General features: G+C 47.0%; 9 protein-coding genes across 9 annotated transcripts; 5 read left to right on the plus strand and 4 right to left on the minus strand.

Moving 5' to 3' along the window:
- Nucleotides 1-2,608: 2,608 nt before the first annotated feature.
- Nucleotides 2,609-2,989, plus strand: N7478_012974 (uncharacterized protein; the record flags this gene model as incomplete). Its single annotated transcript, XM_056929184.1, has 1 exon — nucleotides 2,609-2,989. The coding sequence occupies one exon, from the start codon at nucleotides 2,609-2,611 to the stop codon at nucleotides 2,987-2,989; it is 381 nt and encodes a 126-aa protein (XP_056772546.1).
- A 1,487-nt stretch (nucleotides 2,990-4,476) lies between these two features.
- Nucleotides 4,477-4,956, minus strand: N7478_012975 (uncharacterized protein; the record flags this gene model as incomplete). Its single annotated transcript, XM_056929185.1, has 1 exon — nucleotides 4,477-4,956. One exon carries the CDS (start codon nucleotides 4,954-4,956, stop codon nucleotides 4,477-4,479), a length of 480 nt encoding a protein of 159 aa, XP_056772547.1.
- A 323-nt stretch (nucleotides 4,957-5,279) lies between these two features.
- Nucleotides 5,280-7,737, plus strand: N7478_012976 (uncharacterized protein; the record flags this gene model as incomplete). Its single annotated transcript, XM_056929186.1, has 3 exons — nucleotides 5,280-5,301; nucleotides 6,063-6,355; nucleotides 6,430-7,737. The coding sequence occupies 3 exons, from the start codon at nucleotides 5,280-5,282 to the stop codon at nucleotides 7,735-7,737; spliced, it is 1,623 nt and encodes a 540-aa protein (XP_056772548.1).
- A 535-nt stretch (nucleotides 7,738-8,272) lies between these two features.
- On the minus strand, nucleotides 8,273-9,689 carry N7478_012977 (tRNA-splicing endonuclease subunit SEN54 family protein; the record flags this gene model as incomplete). Its single annotated transcript, XM_056929187.1, has 3 exons — nucleotides 8,273-8,721; nucleotides 8,774-9,519; nucleotides 9,577-9,689. 3 exons carry the CDS (start codon nucleotides 9,687-9,689, stop codon nucleotides 8,273-8,275), a joined length of 1,308 nt encoding a protein of 435 aa, XP_056772549.1.
- A 229-nt stretch (nucleotides 9,690-9,918) lies between these two features.
- On the plus strand, nucleotides 9,919-10,175 carry N7478_012978 (uncharacterized protein; the record flags this gene model as incomplete). Its single annotated transcript, XM_056929188.1, has 2 exons — nucleotides 9,919-9,932; nucleotides 10,001-10,175. The coding sequence occupies 2 exons, from the start codon at nucleotides 9,919-9,921 to the stop codon at nucleotides 10,173-10,175; spliced, it is 189 nt and encodes a 62-aa protein (XP_056772550.1).
- A 683-nt stretch (nucleotides 10,176-10,858) lies between these two features.
- Nucleotides 10,859-12,262, minus strand: N7478_012979 (arrestin C-terminal domain-containing protein; the record flags this gene model as incomplete). The annotated part of the gene is made up of 3 exons (XM_056929189.1): nucleotides 10,859-11,101; nucleotides 11,190-12,074; nucleotides 12,185-12,262. 3 exons carry the CDS (start codon nucleotides 12,260-12,262, stop codon nucleotides 10,859-10,861), a joined length of 1,206 nt encoding a protein of 401 aa, XP_056772551.1.
- Nucleotides 12,263-13,154: 892 nt separating this feature from the next.
- Nucleotides 13,155-13,832, plus strand: N7478_012980 (putative DNA polymerase delta subunit 4; the record flags this gene model as incomplete). The annotated part of the gene is made up of 3 exons (XM_056929190.1): nucleotides 13,155-13,506; nucleotides 13,564-13,631; nucleotides 13,692-13,832. 3 exons carry the CDS (start codon nucleotides 13,155-13,157, stop codon nucleotides 13,830-13,832), a joined length of 561 nt encoding a protein of 186 aa, XP_056772552.1.
- A 178-nt stretch (nucleotides 13,833-14,010) lies between these two features.
- Nucleotides 14,011-14,967, minus strand: N7478_012981 (uncharacterized protein; the record flags this gene model as incomplete). Its single annotated transcript, XM_056929191.1, has 2 exons — nucleotides 14,011-14,779; nucleotides 14,834-14,967. 2 exons carry the CDS (start codon nucleotides 14,965-14,967, stop codon nucleotides 14,011-14,013), a joined length of 903 nt encoding a protein of 300 aa, XP_056772553.1.
- A 1,042-nt stretch (nucleotides 14,968-16,009) lies between these two features.
- Nucleotides 16,010-17,077, plus strand: N7478_012982 (alpha/beta fold hydrolase; the record flags this gene model as incomplete). Its single annotated transcript, XM_056929192.1, has 1 exon — nucleotides 16,010-17,077. One exon carries the CDS (start codon nucleotides 16,010-16,012, stop codon nucleotides 17,075-17,077), a length of 1,068 nt encoding a protein of 355 aa, XP_056772554.1.
- Between the last annotated feature and the right edge of the window lie 1,221 nt (nucleotides 17,078-18,298).

The raw sequence follows: 18,298 nt of genomic DNA on the forward strand, positions 1-18,298 counted from the left end.
GACCCCCTTCACGCTCGGAATTTGATTTACTTGGTTGGAAAATGGATTCCCCAGGCTGGACCTGCACTATAGCGTCATTGGCGTTGGGCAGTGCGGGGTGGATTGAACTTATTTGGTGAGAAAGAAAAAGTTGGGGAAACAAGACTGGAAGTTTACACCGAGCGAACTAAATAGGGATCAAAGCCGGTTGAGATGCCACTCAAATAAGTACATCTAACTATAAGCCTCTATTTCAATCTTCAAAGAGAGGTTAATGACATAAATTGAACTAGTAGACAAAGCCTTAGTGTCATTGGATAACACCAGTCGATAGCATAGAGTTGACAGCATCCACAATACTAGTCTTTAAATCAACATAATCCCACCTTCCTGAATTCCCATGCTATGGCCGCAGCGCGAGTTTTGGAAACATTGTAGCCGAGGACCCTCTCCTAGAAAACGGAAAAGGTGGAGCTCAGTAGCCTCCAACATTTTACTACGACCAAGAGCACATTCTGATCGAAGCCGCTAACAAGGGCGCATGGGAATGGGTGCAACTTTCCTGAGGATGACCTCGGATACGCTCGAGGAAACCTCAAGAATGAAGCTACATGCCTTGGGCTCTACTGTGCAGTGACTGCCAGTGAGCAAGGTGCTACCCGGCTCAGAGTTACCTTATCCCATTTCTGATACAGGCAGGATTCCCCTCTTCAGTGTATACAATGCTGGATGTACACCTCGGGACAAATATTGATCCGATCAACAGCTAACATTGAACTAATGCTTGTGGTCTCGCTCAATCGACCCGCCGCAGATCATCCTTTCTGTTGCAGAACAAATTCCCAAGCGTCCTTGCTTCATCTTTTAATGGCCACTGTACATCGCCGCCATCCATCGACTGTCCCTAACACCAGAAGAGAGTGGAAGAGCACGAAGCTTGTTCAAGACCTTGATCGACTATATACACCTGTGCGTACATCAAAAGGGCGGTTTAAACTGGCTGTCCTTAGAAATGAAACCTTTGAACGCATTCAGTGTAAGGATGACTTCCTCGACTACTTCTTTACTTCCATACACACGGTTTTATCACTGGAAGATAAGCGCGAAGCCCTTCCAGGTTACTCTCAAGTTTTTCCCTACTTTCGTAATTTCTCATCGTGGAGCCCTAGGGAAAAAGACACAGCCATGAATATTATCGACGAGTTTGCCGAGTACCTTGTCGATAACTTTTTCATACCACGTACGTTCACGTCCCTGCATAGGTCGATTGCATAAGACTTTCCGATGTGACGTAGTAAGGGCTTCATCAATAAAAACACCTCAACCTACATCTGTGTCATTATCTTCAAATCAAGCACCAACAGGCACTAAACGTCGTGTTTCGAGGTTACGACAAGAATGTCTTAGGCGTGATCATCATCGCTGTGTGGTGTCGCGCAAGTTCGATAGAGCTGAAGCGAAAAAGCGACTTAAAAATAACGAGGATAACAAAGATGACGACGAAGAGCTCTGACATCGAGCGAACATACGTTATCGACTCTACTGAGCGAAGGCCTTATTTGCGCGACCCTTTGTTTCCAGTGACCCGGGAACGTCATGTCAGCCCCGAACTTACCATTGATCCACCCGCTAGTAAACTCCTCAAGGTTCACTGCGCTATTCAATAGTCCTCTCCATATACACTCCTGCGCCGCTGCTAATACTTGTGTCAGCACAGATGGGTCTACAGATTTGACAAGTCTTGTACGATCACGATTAAGGGGCTGGGTCAGATGCATTGACTGTTTTCTAGCTTGGATGCTCTGGTATCGAGCCACATTGCGGACATCAACCTAAGATTCATATTAGTATTGATGAGGTACATTATGAGACGGCTTTCACGTACAAAGTGGTAGAAAGGGAATTTAACGCCTTTGATTTGCTTGTGAGGTCCGTCAATGAAACTCACGATAGCAAAATAGTTCATCTCATTGATGGAGCTCGGGCCAGAGATGGGATGGAGCATGGGTTCGGTTATGACGTCTGTAGTTTTACTTACTTCATATTTTAATTTCATGACAGGATTATATTACTCAGAAGCCCTAGCTATTTGTCATTCGAGTACCAACAAGCTCTTCTATGAAAGTTTCAAGACTCAAAGACATCATTCTTTGGAGTAGCGTTGAACGGGTTCGAGGTCCTTCTTGCTCTGTAAGTAGAGATAGTGGCTGATAAGCGTTCTTTGATGTATCCATCTATACATGCCTTTAAACTCCCCTGGTTCTATTCTCGGGAAAGATTCGTTTCAAACTTGAAGACTTTGAAATTTACTTCGAATACATTTAGCAAAGAATTCAAAGAACGACGGTCTTGAGTGCCCTAGTGGCTGCTTCAAGTCTATATAAGAGAAGAAACTTTAGCTCTTTAGAGATCTTTTTTTCTTCTTCTTCGTGCCCGCACATCCTTTCCTATCATATCAGTATATTGAAATCTTCACCATGCCTAACATTTTCCGCCGACTGGCAAATTTTCGCGATGACCGTCGCTGGGACCCTCGTAGGCGCTTTGAGTCATTTCCGCTCGAAGGCATGCTCGGAGGGCTACAATCGCTGAAAATCGAAGCCCGTCGGATTGGGCAAATACATATGCCATGCTTTACTATGGAACTCTCTCTCAAGTAGCTAACATTCAATCTAGACGAATTCCCGGTCGTGCTACACCTGAGGGCGGCGGTCTTTCTGACGACCCTACGGATCCGAGCGGCCTGTGGAGAATGCCGAATGTACCTGAGCTCACACGCTGGATTGTTAACTACTGTGACGGAATCGGTGCACGTGAGTATCGGACTGGCCAGGGTATGATGGTTTTTAACCTTGTTGGCACTGAGCAAAATTCCCTAGTCTCTCCTGAATCTGATATAGTATCCGCGATTCTTGCGCTCTATCACCGTTCCGAAGGTACTACTGATACCGTGAGTCATATCTTTGTCCACCATATAGTGGCCTCAGAGGCGCAACGTCTTCAGATTTAATGAACCTTGAAGGCGAATTCGAATTCAATCATGGAAACCATTTTTTCAAGGCGGTGATGAACTCTCAGATTGGCTACCTAGTTAGAACTATCCTACGCTACGCCTTCCCTCGGCACACACATCGGGTTGATCGGGTTGTACGTGTCGACTCAGGGGCAGGATACTGGGATCTTCGGTTTGATATCGTACCTAATTAGAGATAGGCTTCACCGTGTTTCCCATCCACAATTTGCTATTTGATCTTTTGCTAATTCGCGTTCTAGTTTGATTAGTACCATACTTAACTTGCTAGTAGTTACAGGGGATTTCTGTAGGTTTTTTGCTTTTTTTCCGTATAGATCCAAACAGAATTGTAATCCTCGGTGGCACCACACTCCTTTTTTGGACTTTTTCCATTCATTTGGTATTTTTTGGGGACTTTTTTTTTGGCTTTGGTTAAGTTAGATTTTACTTAGCAAAATAAATGAACTTCATTGTAATTTTTCGTAAAATCTAGCTCTGGACCAATGATTATACTTGCCAGTCTACATACTATGTACTATGGAACTATGTAGCGGTAGTATACTAAGCGGTAGTATACTAAGCGGTAAAGGTCAATATAAGGGTCCAAGGGGGTTTTGATGGAGTTTCTCTTGTAGGTTTTTCCGGCAGTGAAACTCTAGGCCAGGAAGCAATGAGTGGTACCCAAGACGACCAAGCATATAATGAGCCAGACACAAATCAGCGTTCCAGGTATCGTCGAGCCAACCGAGTCGAGAAATACAAAGATGACAAGGGTCGTATATTTGTGTGCACCTTTTGTGGTGCCACGTTCAAGGCTAAGTACGACTGGGTTCGTCACGAGAAATCCATCCATCTAGACGTAAATCTCTGGGTCTGCGCTCCGGGCAATGGAACTACGATCTCCCCATCTGGGCAGAAGAGTTGCATTTATTGCGATCATCTAGAGCCCGACAAACAGCATCTTGACACTCATAATCACATAGCATGTGCTGGTGAATCGCGAGCCTTCAGTCGCAAAGATCACCTGGTACAACACCTCCGCTGAAGGAAATCCCCAATATTACCAATTGGCGAACAGATACTCCCCTTTTCTCGTGTCGCTGTGGATTTTGCGGGTCTACAATGAACAGTTGGCAGGAGCGAGTAAATCATCTGGCACAGCATTTCGCAAAAGCACAACTATCCACGACTGAGATGGAGATCATGGATTCCCGTCGGACATTGACGCCCAAGTACGAAACCCAGATCCCTCATATTACAGATCTTTAGACCTGCCTTCGAAATCTACACGTTGTGAACCTTAGCGGAACAATGTAGAACTGAGTTTGGGAAAGCTTTGAGCTATCTTCGTTGGAAGTTTACCTATCTAAGCGTAGTTTATAGCGAGGTCTATAAATATTCCAATTATGTAGGGATCCCTTCAATATGACCTACCAGTATAGGTAAAAGCACTCTATGACCCGCCTCACATTAGCAAAGAAATCTCAGATAAGACAAGTTCTTGGACCTGTTCTAAACTCACAGAATTCCACTCGAATGACATCGAAGCCCTCATCGCTCTCACTCGAATCAGCCATCTCAATCCCATTCTGAGTAGATGCACGCAGAGCTCTCTTGTGCGAAATATCCCGGAATACATATCGATTCGCGTTCGGATTGAGAGACTCCACGTGGAATCGCTGGGCATTTTTGGACTCCAAACAAGAACTCGATCGGCAGTCGATGTATTCATGAGTTGGCAAATTCTGAATCAATGTGGTACCATCTCCCTCATCCTCAAATTGCCAAATCTGCGTACCGGCCCCTGATGGCTTTTCGAATTTTGGAGCCTTATTGTCTCCTTGCCCGGTTAAGATAAGCTCCTGGCCATTGGTCGTTTGAATTCGATAGAGACCTGTAAGGCTTGCACTAATGGACTGGGTGCTGACAGCGATTAGGACGGCGAAGGATAAAAAGGCATGCATTGCGGCGGCAAGATCTCAAAATGGACAATTGAATGGAAGATAAAGATAGTGTGACAGAATGAACTTTTCATGGGAATTCGAGCCCCTTATATGTTGAAATTGGACTGCGGGATGTTGTGTTGCTAACAAGGGTGTAGATCTTTAGCTGCGGGTGCCCAGCATACAAGATCGATTGGTTTCACAAGGCTCGGATCATCAGCACCTATTGAAATAGGCCTGAAATCAAGGCCGGGAAAAAACAATCAAACATTGCAAATCTTTGCTACGTAACACATAGCGGTACATGGTCGGTGGAGTGAATTGAACCAGCCAAACTATTCTCCATGCAAGGAGATGCACGCTTTAGTCATTTATTGATATTTTGCTTTTCTCCGAATGGAGCTCGCTCTTATTCGGGGGTTGCAATGGTGAAAATTAACCCGAGAGGAGCTGAAAGGCAAATAGTAGCCATGACTGGCACGAGGCTGGACTAATAAAGCCTTGAATTTTAATCTTGATAACTAAGTTCGCGCCTTGAAAATTCCTCATGTAACCGTTTCGTAGATCTTCGGGGCGCTAGTGAGGTGGATATGTACTCCACTGGTCTTTCTAGAAAGAACGTTAATCATTTATTGGATTCTTTATTGAAGATATTTTCAATACTATTGGTTTTTCATTTTTTCACGATTTTTGAACGCCCGGGGGCTAGAGCCCATGTGGTTACTGGGAAACATCAGTAGATGCTTGTTGACTGGAGCTAACTAGTTATTTAGGTTGTTAGGGAGTCGATGCCCGATATATCAGGCGTAAAGGCTACCCATCGCTTAGTCAAGCAGATACATCAACAACATTCAATTCTGGAGGGAAACAACTGATTCCTCACCCAACGTCTTGCAAACGGGGCACTTGAAATAAAGAGTCCCTCTCCGATTTAAGAAAGGAGCATCGTAAACAGTGACACCGCGCGGATTTTCAAAACTGGGGTTTGTGGTAATTTCCTCTTCTTACTTCTCTTCCCCCGCCATCGCCAACCTTATCAAGACCATGGTCGACTCCTTCCCCCGCGGCCCTATCAGGACCGACATCCAAAGAACGGAAATATGATCGCCAACTGCGATTGTGGGCAGCCACCGGTCAACAAGCATTAGAAGATGCACGTGTGTTGCTGGTGAATTCCGACGGCCCATTAGGTTCAAGCAGCACTGGCGTGACGGGCGTCGCAGGCGTAGAGGCTCTCAAGAACCTCGTGCTCCCAGGCATCGGTGGCTTTACCATTGTCGATCCAGCAATTGTCACTGAAGCTGATCTGGGTGTTAACTTTTTTCTTGAAGAGGCATCTCTGGGGAAATCGCGAGCTGACGAGACTTGTCGCCTACTACGGGAGTTGAATCCTGATGTGCAAGGCTACTCATATTCCAAGGTATGTATGAATTTGTACTGCAGATGCTTCATTGTTCATATTTCAAGACATAAAATTCTCACACGTGTATCTAGTCAATTACCGAGTTACTTGGCGACGCAGAATTTCTTCCGCGTCATAAGCTGGTCATTATTTCCGGGCCAACTAAGCGCTCCACTCTCGAGACCCTTTGCGAGAAAGCACAGAAGCTTGAAATCCCTGTGCTATATATTCACTCCGTTGGTTTCTATGTCACCTTTTCTCTCCAGCTTCCATCTGAATTCCCCATTGTGGAAACTCATCCTGATCCGGAATCAACACAAGACCTACGTCTCTTGCATCCATGGCCCGAACTTGCCGGCGCCGTTGCTTCGCTGGGTAACCTGGAAATCATGGATGACCATCAGCACGGCCATGTACCCTACCTTTTTCTCCTGCTTCAATTCCTCGAGCAATGGAAACAGTCGCACGAAGGAAATGTGCCAAGCAACTACAAAGAGAAGACCGAGTTCCGCGAGTTCGTGCGCTCCAATGCACGCACAGAAAATGCTGAAGGAGGCGAAGAGAACTTTGATGAAGCCGTTGCTGCCGTGGTGAAGACTATATCCCCATTCAGCCTCCGCAGCTCGATCCGCGAGATCTTCGAAATGCCACAATGCAATCAATTGACAACCGGATCGGCCGATTTCTGGATCATCGCATCCGCCATTCGCACTTTCTATAACACACATAACGTTCTTCCTCTCCCGGGCTCTTTGCCTGATATGAAGGCCAAGTCGGCAGACTACGTCGCCTTGCAGAATATCTATAAGAAGAAAGCGCGCCAAGACGTGGAAGAAGTCACAGCAACGATCCGTCAATTAGAATACAATCTCGGACGCACAAGTCCAATCCTGGACCGTGAAGTTGAGGTTTTCTGCAAAAATGCTGCTCACATCAAGGTTGTGCGCGGGCGCGCAATTCCCCAGATCAGCAACAATAGCGATGCAGCTTTACTCAAAGCCGTACGGAGTGGACTTCAAATCCCTGAATCCTTGGCGTCGTTATTCATCGCATGTCAGATTCTTGATTCTGTCGTTGATGAGATCCAAAGCAATCCCGCGCTGCATAATGGAAGTTCTGTCGACGATGATGGACTGTGGATCGCGCATAGAGACCGGATTTTGACAACTTTGACACTCGGTAATCCTGCCGCTGTTGAAAAATCTGCGCTGGAAGGTATCGACAATGCTATCCAGGAAGTGCGTCGGGCTGAGGGTGGGGAGTTACATAATATCGCATCTTTAGCTGGGGGGCTGGTTGCACAGGAATCACTCAAGGTATTGACTAGGCAGTACGTGCCTCTAGACAATACGTGTGTATTTGACGGAGCACGGAGTCGAAGTGAGATGTATCGATTCTAGGGGGATCGGTCTTTTTACTGTTCTAAATGAATGAATGAATGAATGGAATGTTCGTGGAAAGAAAATGCTCGCAGAGTGGTTTTGTGAACCCGAGCCCAATAGATCAGGGATAACGTTCGATATGATAAATGAAATCCATGGATGTATACAACCAAAATATGCTTCTGTGATAAATGGTAAATGTCATCGTAGTAAATTTCATCGTGGTATCTGTTTGTACTTGTTTTCATGAGGGTCTTGAAGCCCGACTATTTATAACTTTGTTCCAAGATTACTTCAATGCTTGCCTGGGCAGAAGATGATGAGGTCACTCTCCATCTTTGTCTCTGAATCATTGTGGTGCATTCTGGTAGCACCCCGAGGACAAAGATCCCAGGGCGAAGGACCTTGCTTTGGGATGATCGATATCAAAACATTCTTTAGAGCTGCAATGTAGCAGAATTGCCGGAAGCCAGCTCATGCTCGAAGAAAAAGTCGCCCCCCCACTTTTGACTTTCAATCAATCGAATGATAAGGCAGATAATCAAGTAAATCATCACCTCTTTGGCTTGGAATACCCATTATTCTTCGTACCACGCGGAGCATACTTAGCAGCGAAAAGCTTCTCTTTCCCGAATGCAGCATCTCCAATGCGCAAAAAGCTAGTAACGCCTTGATCCACAACAGCCAGAACGACATTCCGATATCCATGTCGTACACGCATATACATCATGCGCTCCATTTTTTCGCCACGCGGTGGATCAAGAGGAGTACTTTGCAGCAGGGCACTTAACTCAGGCAAAGTTGGAATAGTAGTTTGTTCACGGGTACTCAGTACTGCGATACGGAAGTCCGGTGGTGGAATGGCAGATTTCTTTATTGTCGTTCCAGGCTTGTAGACGTGTAAAACGACTCGGAAGGGTGCCGTTGTATCAAGCGGGTCTCGCTGGGGTGCAAGGGCAGGATCGTACCATGGGATAAGTGCCATTTTGCGATATACGTCGTCTAAAGAAAAAGATTAGCTTGGACAACGAGTGTAGGTCGAAGGGGGCCTTACTATGGCTTCGATGTATGCCGCATCCCACTAGAGGACCAGCTGCTGGGGATGCGGTAGAAAAGGGATCATTCATCCAATTTGAAATGCAGGCCAAGATGCCACTGAGGCCGGGACCGCGATGTGTAGGCTGGGTATATGCGTCTATGTCCACTTCGGTATTGGTGTGGTCTAGTTTTGCGGAGTCGTCCCAGGCAGGGGCCCTTAGAACTGTATAGCCTAATCGCCTCAGGGCTGCGTAAACGGAGTATCTTTCCAGCGTTAGACCGGCGTGTCCCATGAAGCATGAGTATGCTGCCTGCAAGCTCATCGGAATAGAAATCTCATTTTCTTCATCTTCCGCAGTGGTTGACGAAGAAGACGGCCACCTGATGTCAAGATTTCCTCTCTCAAGCATATATATCGCTTCTTCGGGTAATAACCACAGTCGATTCCACCGATCTGCTTGACCAATAGACTGAAAAGTTGAGCCTTTCGCATTAGGAATGTACACGCAAGAGTCCTGCGGCACGCCTATTCCCTTTCCGACAGTCTTAGACGTCTCAACATGATCGAGTGGCGGCATAGGTCCATCGGGCGCGTAGAAGCCTATTACCCAGGTCTTGGGGTTATGAATGCGAGGATGGGCTAGCGCATTGTGCATCGCTTGACGGGAGGCGGACAAGACATCGGCCTGGAACTCGGTCGGATTGGGCTCGAAATCCTTCTCACCACGCTTCGGTAAGCTTGAGGAGGTTGAATCATTGAGGCTATGCGATAAACTTTATTAATATGAGGTGCACGAATGAGGAATTAGAATCTCGTACAAGTTGAGGTGACTCAACAGGCGAAAGTCCTGAGTTTCGTCGGACAGATCAGTGTCCATTTGGGCGGCACCCGCGGAAGAAGTATTGATGACATCCTCGTCCGCGTCAGCCATTGTGATTGGGATGGGCTTTGTCTGAAGGGAGATGAATAGCACGGTCTCGAAGAGTTAGCTGCGATGAGGCCCGACCTCAAGAAAATTGGGGCTTATCGATAACGAAGATAAGATAACCAACCGGCATTGTGGATGTTGCCGCATGATAAGCTTCGGATATTTTGCCCCTTCGCCGTATTGCCAACAGCTTTGATGGATGCGCCGTCTTCAGATAGAAGGGATTATAACGATGCCCTACGAAAAGTATGTCATAAAAGTCCGCATGGACTTAAAGCATTTATTCTAACAGTGCAAATGCAGATCTCAAACAGTCTTGAAAATGCGCTCGACACTTTTGGTCCCGCTTCGAGGCAGTATCAAGCTGTTCTCCAGATTCTAAAAGAATGTTTGCATGATATTGAAGAGGAGAAGCAGACAAAGACTCAAGTAGATATAGTCGACTCGAATATGCTGAGCCTTGCGATGGGATATTTGGAGATTAAATAGCCGATGCTATTTGACACCCCCACTATGAGGCCTTGCACATCCAACCCGAACAATTGGGCAGAAATCAACATTTGAAGGGACAGTCAGTTTCCCATCATGGACAGAGACTGTGCAGATTTCTTCGCCCTGCTTACTTGCATATGAACGTCAACGACATCTGGTTCTCCAAATAACCAAATAAGTGTGTAATATTATGCGAATAAATTTACATTGGAGTCTACCTAGGTATCAACAAAACGTAAACTAGATTAGATCAAATGCAAAAGCACAGCTAAATCTTCAAACAGGTGACCTACTACTATAGTAGGTTCAAATGGTATGCCTCAGTAGAAGCAGAGCGCGTCTCGTGTGCAGACCGGATATCTCACAAAGCCCCCTGAGACACAAAAAAGCCGTAACACCTTGTTTCCAAGCCAAATGAGAAAAACTCCCGTAAATGGCATGCAACAAACTCCAGACTATATGCAATCATAAGACGTGACAATGGTGTGGGAGGCTTTTCGACTTTGACTAGAGCCCTAGATATCGGGATTGGGTTCACCTAGTCTCAAGTTATGTTCGATCTGGCTATGTTGGTGCCCCAGTCTGTGTTGGTGCCGAGAATCAATTATTGCACCTGTCGTACGGTTCAAGACTGATGATTGCAGACGCATAGGATCGATTTATCGTATGGACATGGTCTTTCAATCAATCAGGAGCTTCTTTTGGGTACCGACCATAGCAACGCCAATATGGCTGAGAGCGTTGGGATCAGTTGGTCGAACGATAGAGGGGAGTGGCAGCATTGGGTTGTCTGGATTGACATGTGCTGCATCACGAGCTGCCTGTTCAATAGCTTCCATTTCTTCTTTGCAGCCCGCATGGTCGAGTGGGCAAACCACGATTGGTTGCCGTATTGTAATATCTCGGGCGGATGTCAAATGGGCCTTTGTCATTGTTAATTTGGGTTTAAGAATGATTCAAGATCTCCTGAATAAACAAAAAAGAGACAAATGAAGAAAGAAGCGAGCTCACCCGAACAGTTAGATAGTATTCGATTTTATAAAGAGAAGCAGTCGTTGTGAATCCACTCACGCCGTACATGGGGAATGCGGTACGACTGCGTGGTAGGATGCCTTCTGAGTCCCGCATGTCCTTGGCGGGGAAAACCAATCCCATGTTTGTAAGATACCCAGATGCGGGTAACCTGACTCCGATGGAGTCCGTCTTTTTGACCAAGGTCTTGACTTTTCGTTGAGGCTCATCGCCTTCATGATTGTAGATGATTTCTTCGTCAATGCCTATGGTGATCTTGCCGATGGTCACCTTGCGAGCTTTGCCCATCCAATCTTGATTTGGAGACAGTTTCACATAAACACTGACTGGATCGAGGGGGCCGTAGGACCATCGGGGTAGTGAGATAGCTAGTGTGACTAGATGATCTGATACTCGTTCGGCGGACTCTGGGCGATTATACATGCCAAAGGTAGAGAGGGTATCATAACGGGCGATAGGTACGGGGAAAGTGTATTTTCGTTGTTCTGAATGACCTTGTTGAATCATAACAACCATTTCGTAGAATGTCTCGGCAGTGCGACTGGGCAATTGTAAGCTCGCGGGTGGTACCCGGCGCGAAGCATCTCGGCCCCCACGACCGAACGGGATGAATAGTACAAAGGGCAAGTCCATCGCGATAATTTCTTCGTGTTCTTTACCGGCGGGGCATCTAAATAATAACATTTCTTTCCCCACAATATCTGCGACTTCTTTGCGAGGTGGTGCCAAGCGTTTCTTGGCTACGGAGTCAGCCGTGGGGTGGATGGTTTCACGGCGGAGGAGGGAAATAGTGACAAGGGAGACATTGACTGGCGCAGATATGCCGATACTGGGACGAATTTCGACTTTGCCCTCGATTCGAGGCTGGGAGTAACGAGTTGATCAGTCCGATGGTCGAGGGTTTGGCGAGGTTGACCCTTCTCACAGCAGCGGCCGGAGGGGATGATGGGAGGGGGAGGGAGGAGGGCGCTTACCATCGTCGCAGATATCCCGGGGTAACCGATCAAAAAATTGCCATTTGCCGGACCTGAAACACGCACAAAGGCGGCCATCTCGATTCTACTGCACCTGCAGCACCATGGGCACGCGGCTGAGGCGCAATGAAGTTGTGGGGAACCTGCGAGCTAGACCGGGACCCTGTCGCACGGTTCATATGGATCGATGCGGGCAGTGTTGAATTTCTCTTTGCCTCTAGGGGAATTAAGCCCCGATTTGAGGATAGATGTCGTATCTCGTCGGAAGATTAGGAAGTAGGGGGGAAGGATGTGGAGGTCGGGAATCGCAGAGGTAGCTTAAATGGGTGCATGTGTGGGGGAATGAGAAATAGGAATGGTGAAAGGGCGAATCCCAGCCCCGTTTTACCGCCGAGCCTAACTTGAGCCTCGATACATAGAGAAGGGAGAGATTGCAGTGGAATGTATTCAGTTGAAATCAATAAGATCTAACATTTGGGAATGAATTAATTAATATTATTTAAATCAAAAGAAACTTTAACCCATGTTGACAAGTTCGGAGAGATATTCACAAAGTACCAACTATAGATCGTGATCGTGATTGTGGTACAAGTCAGGAGATATCGAAACATTGCACGTCATCATTTCAGATAACAAGAGTCAAGTTCTAAATATGTATTGATAACGTCTTAAACCCCCATACAAATGTGACATTGATGGACAATAAAACAAAGAAGGAAACAAAGAAATAATGCATCGTACTATAAATCCTCCGGCTCTATAGATCATTTCCGTACCATGGGCCTTCGTACCAAGGAAGCTTTTGGCTGGTTGCGGTTGTTAATACATCACATCGCTCCACCACTTTTTAAACTTCCCCAACCTTTGCCATCTCCAGCCCCCAGATCAAGACATATCTCCCTCTTCCAGTACACTTTTTATGAATCGAATTTTGTCGCAAAAAACCCTCTAGTTATATCGCATCGCCATCATGCCTCCTCGTCGTCGTGCCGCCGCCGCCGCCCAGTCCACCATCTCCTTCGGCTCCCAATCCCGAGTCACCAAGCCATCAGCTAAACAGACTACTACTCTACACAAAGGGAAGAAACTCGATGATCCAGCGAATCTCCCAGCGAAATCCAAACCCGATGCCATCGAGTCGCAGATTGATTCAGCCTCCGAATCCACAACCCCCGTCGTCACCGAATTAGTCGTCCGCCAGCAGCCCTCGCCGAGTCGCAAAGACCCCCAACCAGCAGAAGACAAACTTGCCTTGAGCTTGACAAAAAAGGATCTGAATAAATACTGGGAAAAGAAAGAAGGGGCCTGGAAGCCAGTTCGAAGTGAGTCGGGCGACATACTTGCGAACGCTGGATGCGCACCAACTAACAGCGCCGCAGTTCACGAGGCTGATGTGAAGTTGGAGGAGAAGATCCTTCGTAACTTCGATCTGTCAATTGATTACGGAGTATGTCATTGATATTTTGTTATTTATCTTTGTTAATTTGATATCCTAACATGTTTTTAGCCATGCGTCGGTATAGGTCGATTGGACCGTTGGCGCCGTGCTGCGCGCATGGGATTGGAACCGCCAATTGAGGTCTTGACAGTGTTACTGAAGGGCGAAGATATCAGTGAATCATCCCACATGGAGAAACTGATTTCTTGAGACTTTTTGAGCATTATTTGTGCTTGATATGATGAAGTACATTGTTACTTAGCCTTGAGATACCAACAATACCGACTGATTCATTGAAAGCGATCCATTCTATTATCCGGCCATATAATCAAATGGGAATGCAATTCCTCTATCGTACACAATCTGTCAAGTCCCAGCAAATGCCGCATTAATTGAGATACCGCATAATGAACTCATAAAGCTCTGGGTTCTCATACCGCTCCCTTTGATCGAATTCATGATCTTCCCCATTAGGTCGCTCATAAACCACCGGGTTTCTATCTCCTAAGATCGCTCCCGCGACTTCATCCGTCTGCTCCACACCAACAGCCGTATCGTCCATCCCGTGTATGAGGTAGGTCGGTGGGAAATCGCCCATTTTAATTGTACGAGGAATCCGCCACTGAGCCACGGCACCTTCATCACCAGGAAAAATACCCCACAGCCGGGCCAGACTCGCCGTCTTCAGCATATACGCATACATATGACGCCGAGGTGATGTTTCGCTACTGTTAGCCACCACAGTCGACCTCGGATTAAGAAAGAAGCCCAAGCGAGCCAGATCCAGATCTGCTTCCGAAGAATCACTGCCAACTGGCAGAGGCTGGGGCTTGGTGAAGAAGGTGCCGAGCGGGTCAGTGATGGGGTAGATTGGAGCTACCACCTGGGGTTTGGACTTAAGGACCAGAGCAGCGAGGAGCGCGAGGTACCCGCCCGCTGAGCTGCCGGAGATAGCAAGGCGGCTCGCATCTACAACGCCCTGCCCCAGGCAATCCGAGAGACGGGTGCGGATGAATATAACGCAGTCTATAACGTCTTCTAGGATCTCGCTGATTTCGACTTGGGGTGCGAGGCGATAGTCTGCAGATATGCATGCAAAACCGTATGTTTGAACTGCATTCTTCATATGAGGGGCTATCATGTCCCGGCATCCTTGGCTAAACTAGCGTCAGCTCTGCAAGTATGTTGTTTAAGGATACTATTGAACATACAGTAAGCCTCCACCGTGGAACCATAATAGTACTGGTGCATTGATTGTGTTCTTCGGCAAGTAAAGATCCATAGGTATTTCGAGGTGGTCGACCTTTTTGTAGATGAGCGTGAGATCAGGTTTAATGGACGCCATGCTTCAGAGGAGGAACGTCCTTCGCTGAACTGATCGGAAACCAATTCGAGAAAATATAATGATTGGCGGGGGGGTGACGAGCTGGTTTGGAGCAAATGAATACACATGAAATTCCATCTTTGGTGCCAGAACAGAGGCACAGGTAATAGTGGGCCATAGTTTTTCAACCCCGCTGATGATCAATGGACCCCTCCGAGTTGTTTTCTTCGATATCCACCTCAAGTGTTGTCTATACCATGTGATTATTGATCTACCAGTTGAACACAATACGGTAGAGGTAGCACCTTGGAAATAAAGCTCCCTTAGTTCCTGACTGCCAATTGGAGCATGGAGCCATAATGTGTAAAGTCCTTGAAACTCCCCACATTGGATCTGGCAGAATTGTGTCATGGGTGTAAATAAACTTTTTTGGCGATCTGCTACAGACTCTCGGGCTCTTTGTGTACATTCATAAGGTTTTATGATGCTTCGACCTCGGGAGCCATTGCTTGCTACGAATATAGCCATATAAACAAACACACAGTAACGAACACATTTTTAGATTTTCAAGTGTAGCAACCAAGCTAAACTCTAGTAGCATGCAGTACCTCTTAGATCACGCCTCAAAATATTTCAAAACGTCTCAAGAATCCAACCCCGAGATATGGTAATCGTCCCGAGATCCCGGGGACTTTAATATGCTCAAGTTACGGCTCCAAGGATGGACGTGCAGTAATGGATGCGTTTTCAGATCTTCGAATGCAGCAGCCAAGCTGAATAAAAATATTATGCAGTCCTTCTAAGATCGCACCGCCAAATCCCGAGCCGAAACATGGTAATCATCCCGAGATCTCGGGGACTTTTAACATGTTACGGCCCCAAGGATGCGCAAGTGTGACAGGTGGGTCCACGTAGCTTGTTAGCTCTCCACAGCCAGTAGGTAATGGGCAGCCTGATCTGACATGATTGTCTCATTTGGCAAATACAAAAAGGCAGTACAGCCCACCATTTGTTTTCTTTTCTTCAATTAACCAGGAAAGAAGATCTTGGTTTGCCTATCATCATGAGCGCTATCGAACATCACGAAGTCACATATGCCGGCGGTATTAAGAAGATCCACTACCTGGCTACTGGCCCGACCGACGGCCCACTGATCCTCTTTATCCACGGATGGCCTGCTACTGCCATCACCTGGAAGGCCCAGCTAGAGGCTTTCGCCTTGGTCGGCTTCCGAGCCGTTGCTCCCGACATGCCCGGCTATGGCCAATCGACTGCTCGTCGCGTGGCCGATGACTACTGCCAAGAAGCTCTTGTAGAGGGTATGATGGCTCTGTTAGCCGACACCGGTCGCAAGGCAGCCGTCTGGATTGGCCATGATTGGGGTTCCGGTGTGACATCTTCAGTCGCCGTCCAGCACCCCGAAGCCGTCAAGGCGCTGGTGAGCATGTGTGTACCATACTCGACTATCGAGCTGGGCTGGGATGGATTCCTGCCTTTTGTCAACCGTGAGATCTACCCAGCCGATGAGTACGAATATGGTCAATGGGATTATATGAAGAATTACGAAGAGAACTTCGAGAAAGCAGTTGCATGGTTTGACAGCGATATCGCTGGTGTTTGCAAAGCCTTCGCGCAAAAGACAACCACCAAACCGAATCGAAGTGCTCCTACCCCAACATCCAAAGTACGCAAAATTGGCTGGATGAATGGCCTCCCCAAGCCCCCGAGTGTGGATGTATTGCCACCTGCGCCTATCTCAGACGATGTCTTGGAATCGTTCACCAAGGATATGCAGAAGACAGGGTTCTGGTCAGGCTCTGCCTACTATCTGCATCATAAACGCAATGCGGAATATAATGGAAGTCGAGAGAGAAAGCTGAAACAGCCAGTGCTGTTCGTGCATGCTCAATGGGATTTGGTGTGTGAAACAAAGGAGTCGCGGCTTATGGAAGGCATGAGAGAGGCTTGCTCAAACTTGACGGAGGTCACAGTTGATGCAGCTCATTTCTTGTATTTTGAGAAGCCTGCGGAGGTAACCGCGGCCTTGTTGAGGTTCTTGGTGCAGGAATTGCCGGAAGAGTGGCCTGGAGCTTCAGAAAGTGGTTATAGCAAGACCAAAGCTGTCTTGTAGAAATGATGAGTATCTGCACGGGCTTGAACTCGAATGTGTTGCCTGTTCATTTTGTACAAAGCAGTATCTGTGTTTGTACTAGAGTGTTCTTCAAATCAATCTTTGCTGGACATACAATCAGGCTGTATAGCAGGAAGCAGAAAGCGCCTCAATAGACTCGGAGGGACTGCACATAAGACGACTCTGGAGAATAGATACTATCTTCTTCAACGAACTCTAGATGAGCCAAGTAGTATCCGTACATAGGATCTCGGAGTAACATATAAACATTGGAATCCAATATGATCCATCTAGGTAGTTTCACCAATTTCAGGTGGGGCGTACACAGGTACCCCGGACTTCGCCTGGCCCAACCTTGGAATCGCCGAACTGCTCTCCAGGGCTCCCGTGGATCTGGACAGGATTTCCCCCGTTCCTGAGGGCGATAGAAACCTAGGCATCCATAGTGCACATGGCATTCACTCATCCTTGGAATCCTTCTTAGTGATTTTTCCAATATCTTCGGACCTTAGATGAGTTCCGGATTTCATTTCGCTTAAATTATAATTTAATGCCTCGAGCCTCTATTCCATGTGATTGCCACGGCCACTCGTGCCTGATTCCGTCGCAGTGACAGAGCCATTGTGTTCCTGGCATAATACCCATCGTTCCTTGGGCTCTCAGACGCTAATCACCACCCGAGGAAATAGGAAGTGGGGGTGGGACATTGGTACACGCCACAATTTCTGGATGTCTCACCTGGCTGGATCGGATGGGTCAGAACCCGGTATCTGAAAATTAGGTAAATCGACTGTTATTTGTCCTACTTTGCAGATGAAGTCAACGGCCTGGAATATACCAAATATTGCCACCCCGCCCAATCGAAGTAATCAAGCTTCCACATTACTTGATCTTGTGGATGATGGTCTCTTTCTAAATGCAGGTACGATGAAACACGATCGATGAATCTCGTCTACGGTAGGAAGGAAGTCCAAAGCGCAGGTCTGTTACATTCCATACCCATCTCTAAAGGGACCTATCATAGCTAGTACCTACCTAATCTTACCTTTGTACCGTGCGTGCATAGCCCTGGAAGGCCCATGGTACTAGTCACGGGTTTGACATGACTGTTCGAGAAAATCCAGATCCACTGCCAATAAGCAATTAAGCCCCGCCAAAGACCCTTCCCGCCGGAGTGCTCCGTAGATACTCTCTGTCCGGAGTAAGTTGTAACCAAACCTA

Source organism: Penicillium angulare (genome assembly GCF_028827245.1).
Source record: "Penicillium angulare strain IBT 27051 chromosome Unknown utg000012l_segment0_segment0, whole genome shotgun sequence".
NCBI lineage: Eukaryota > Fungi > Ascomycota > Eurotiomycetes > Eurotiales > Aspergillaceae > Penicillium > Penicillium angulare.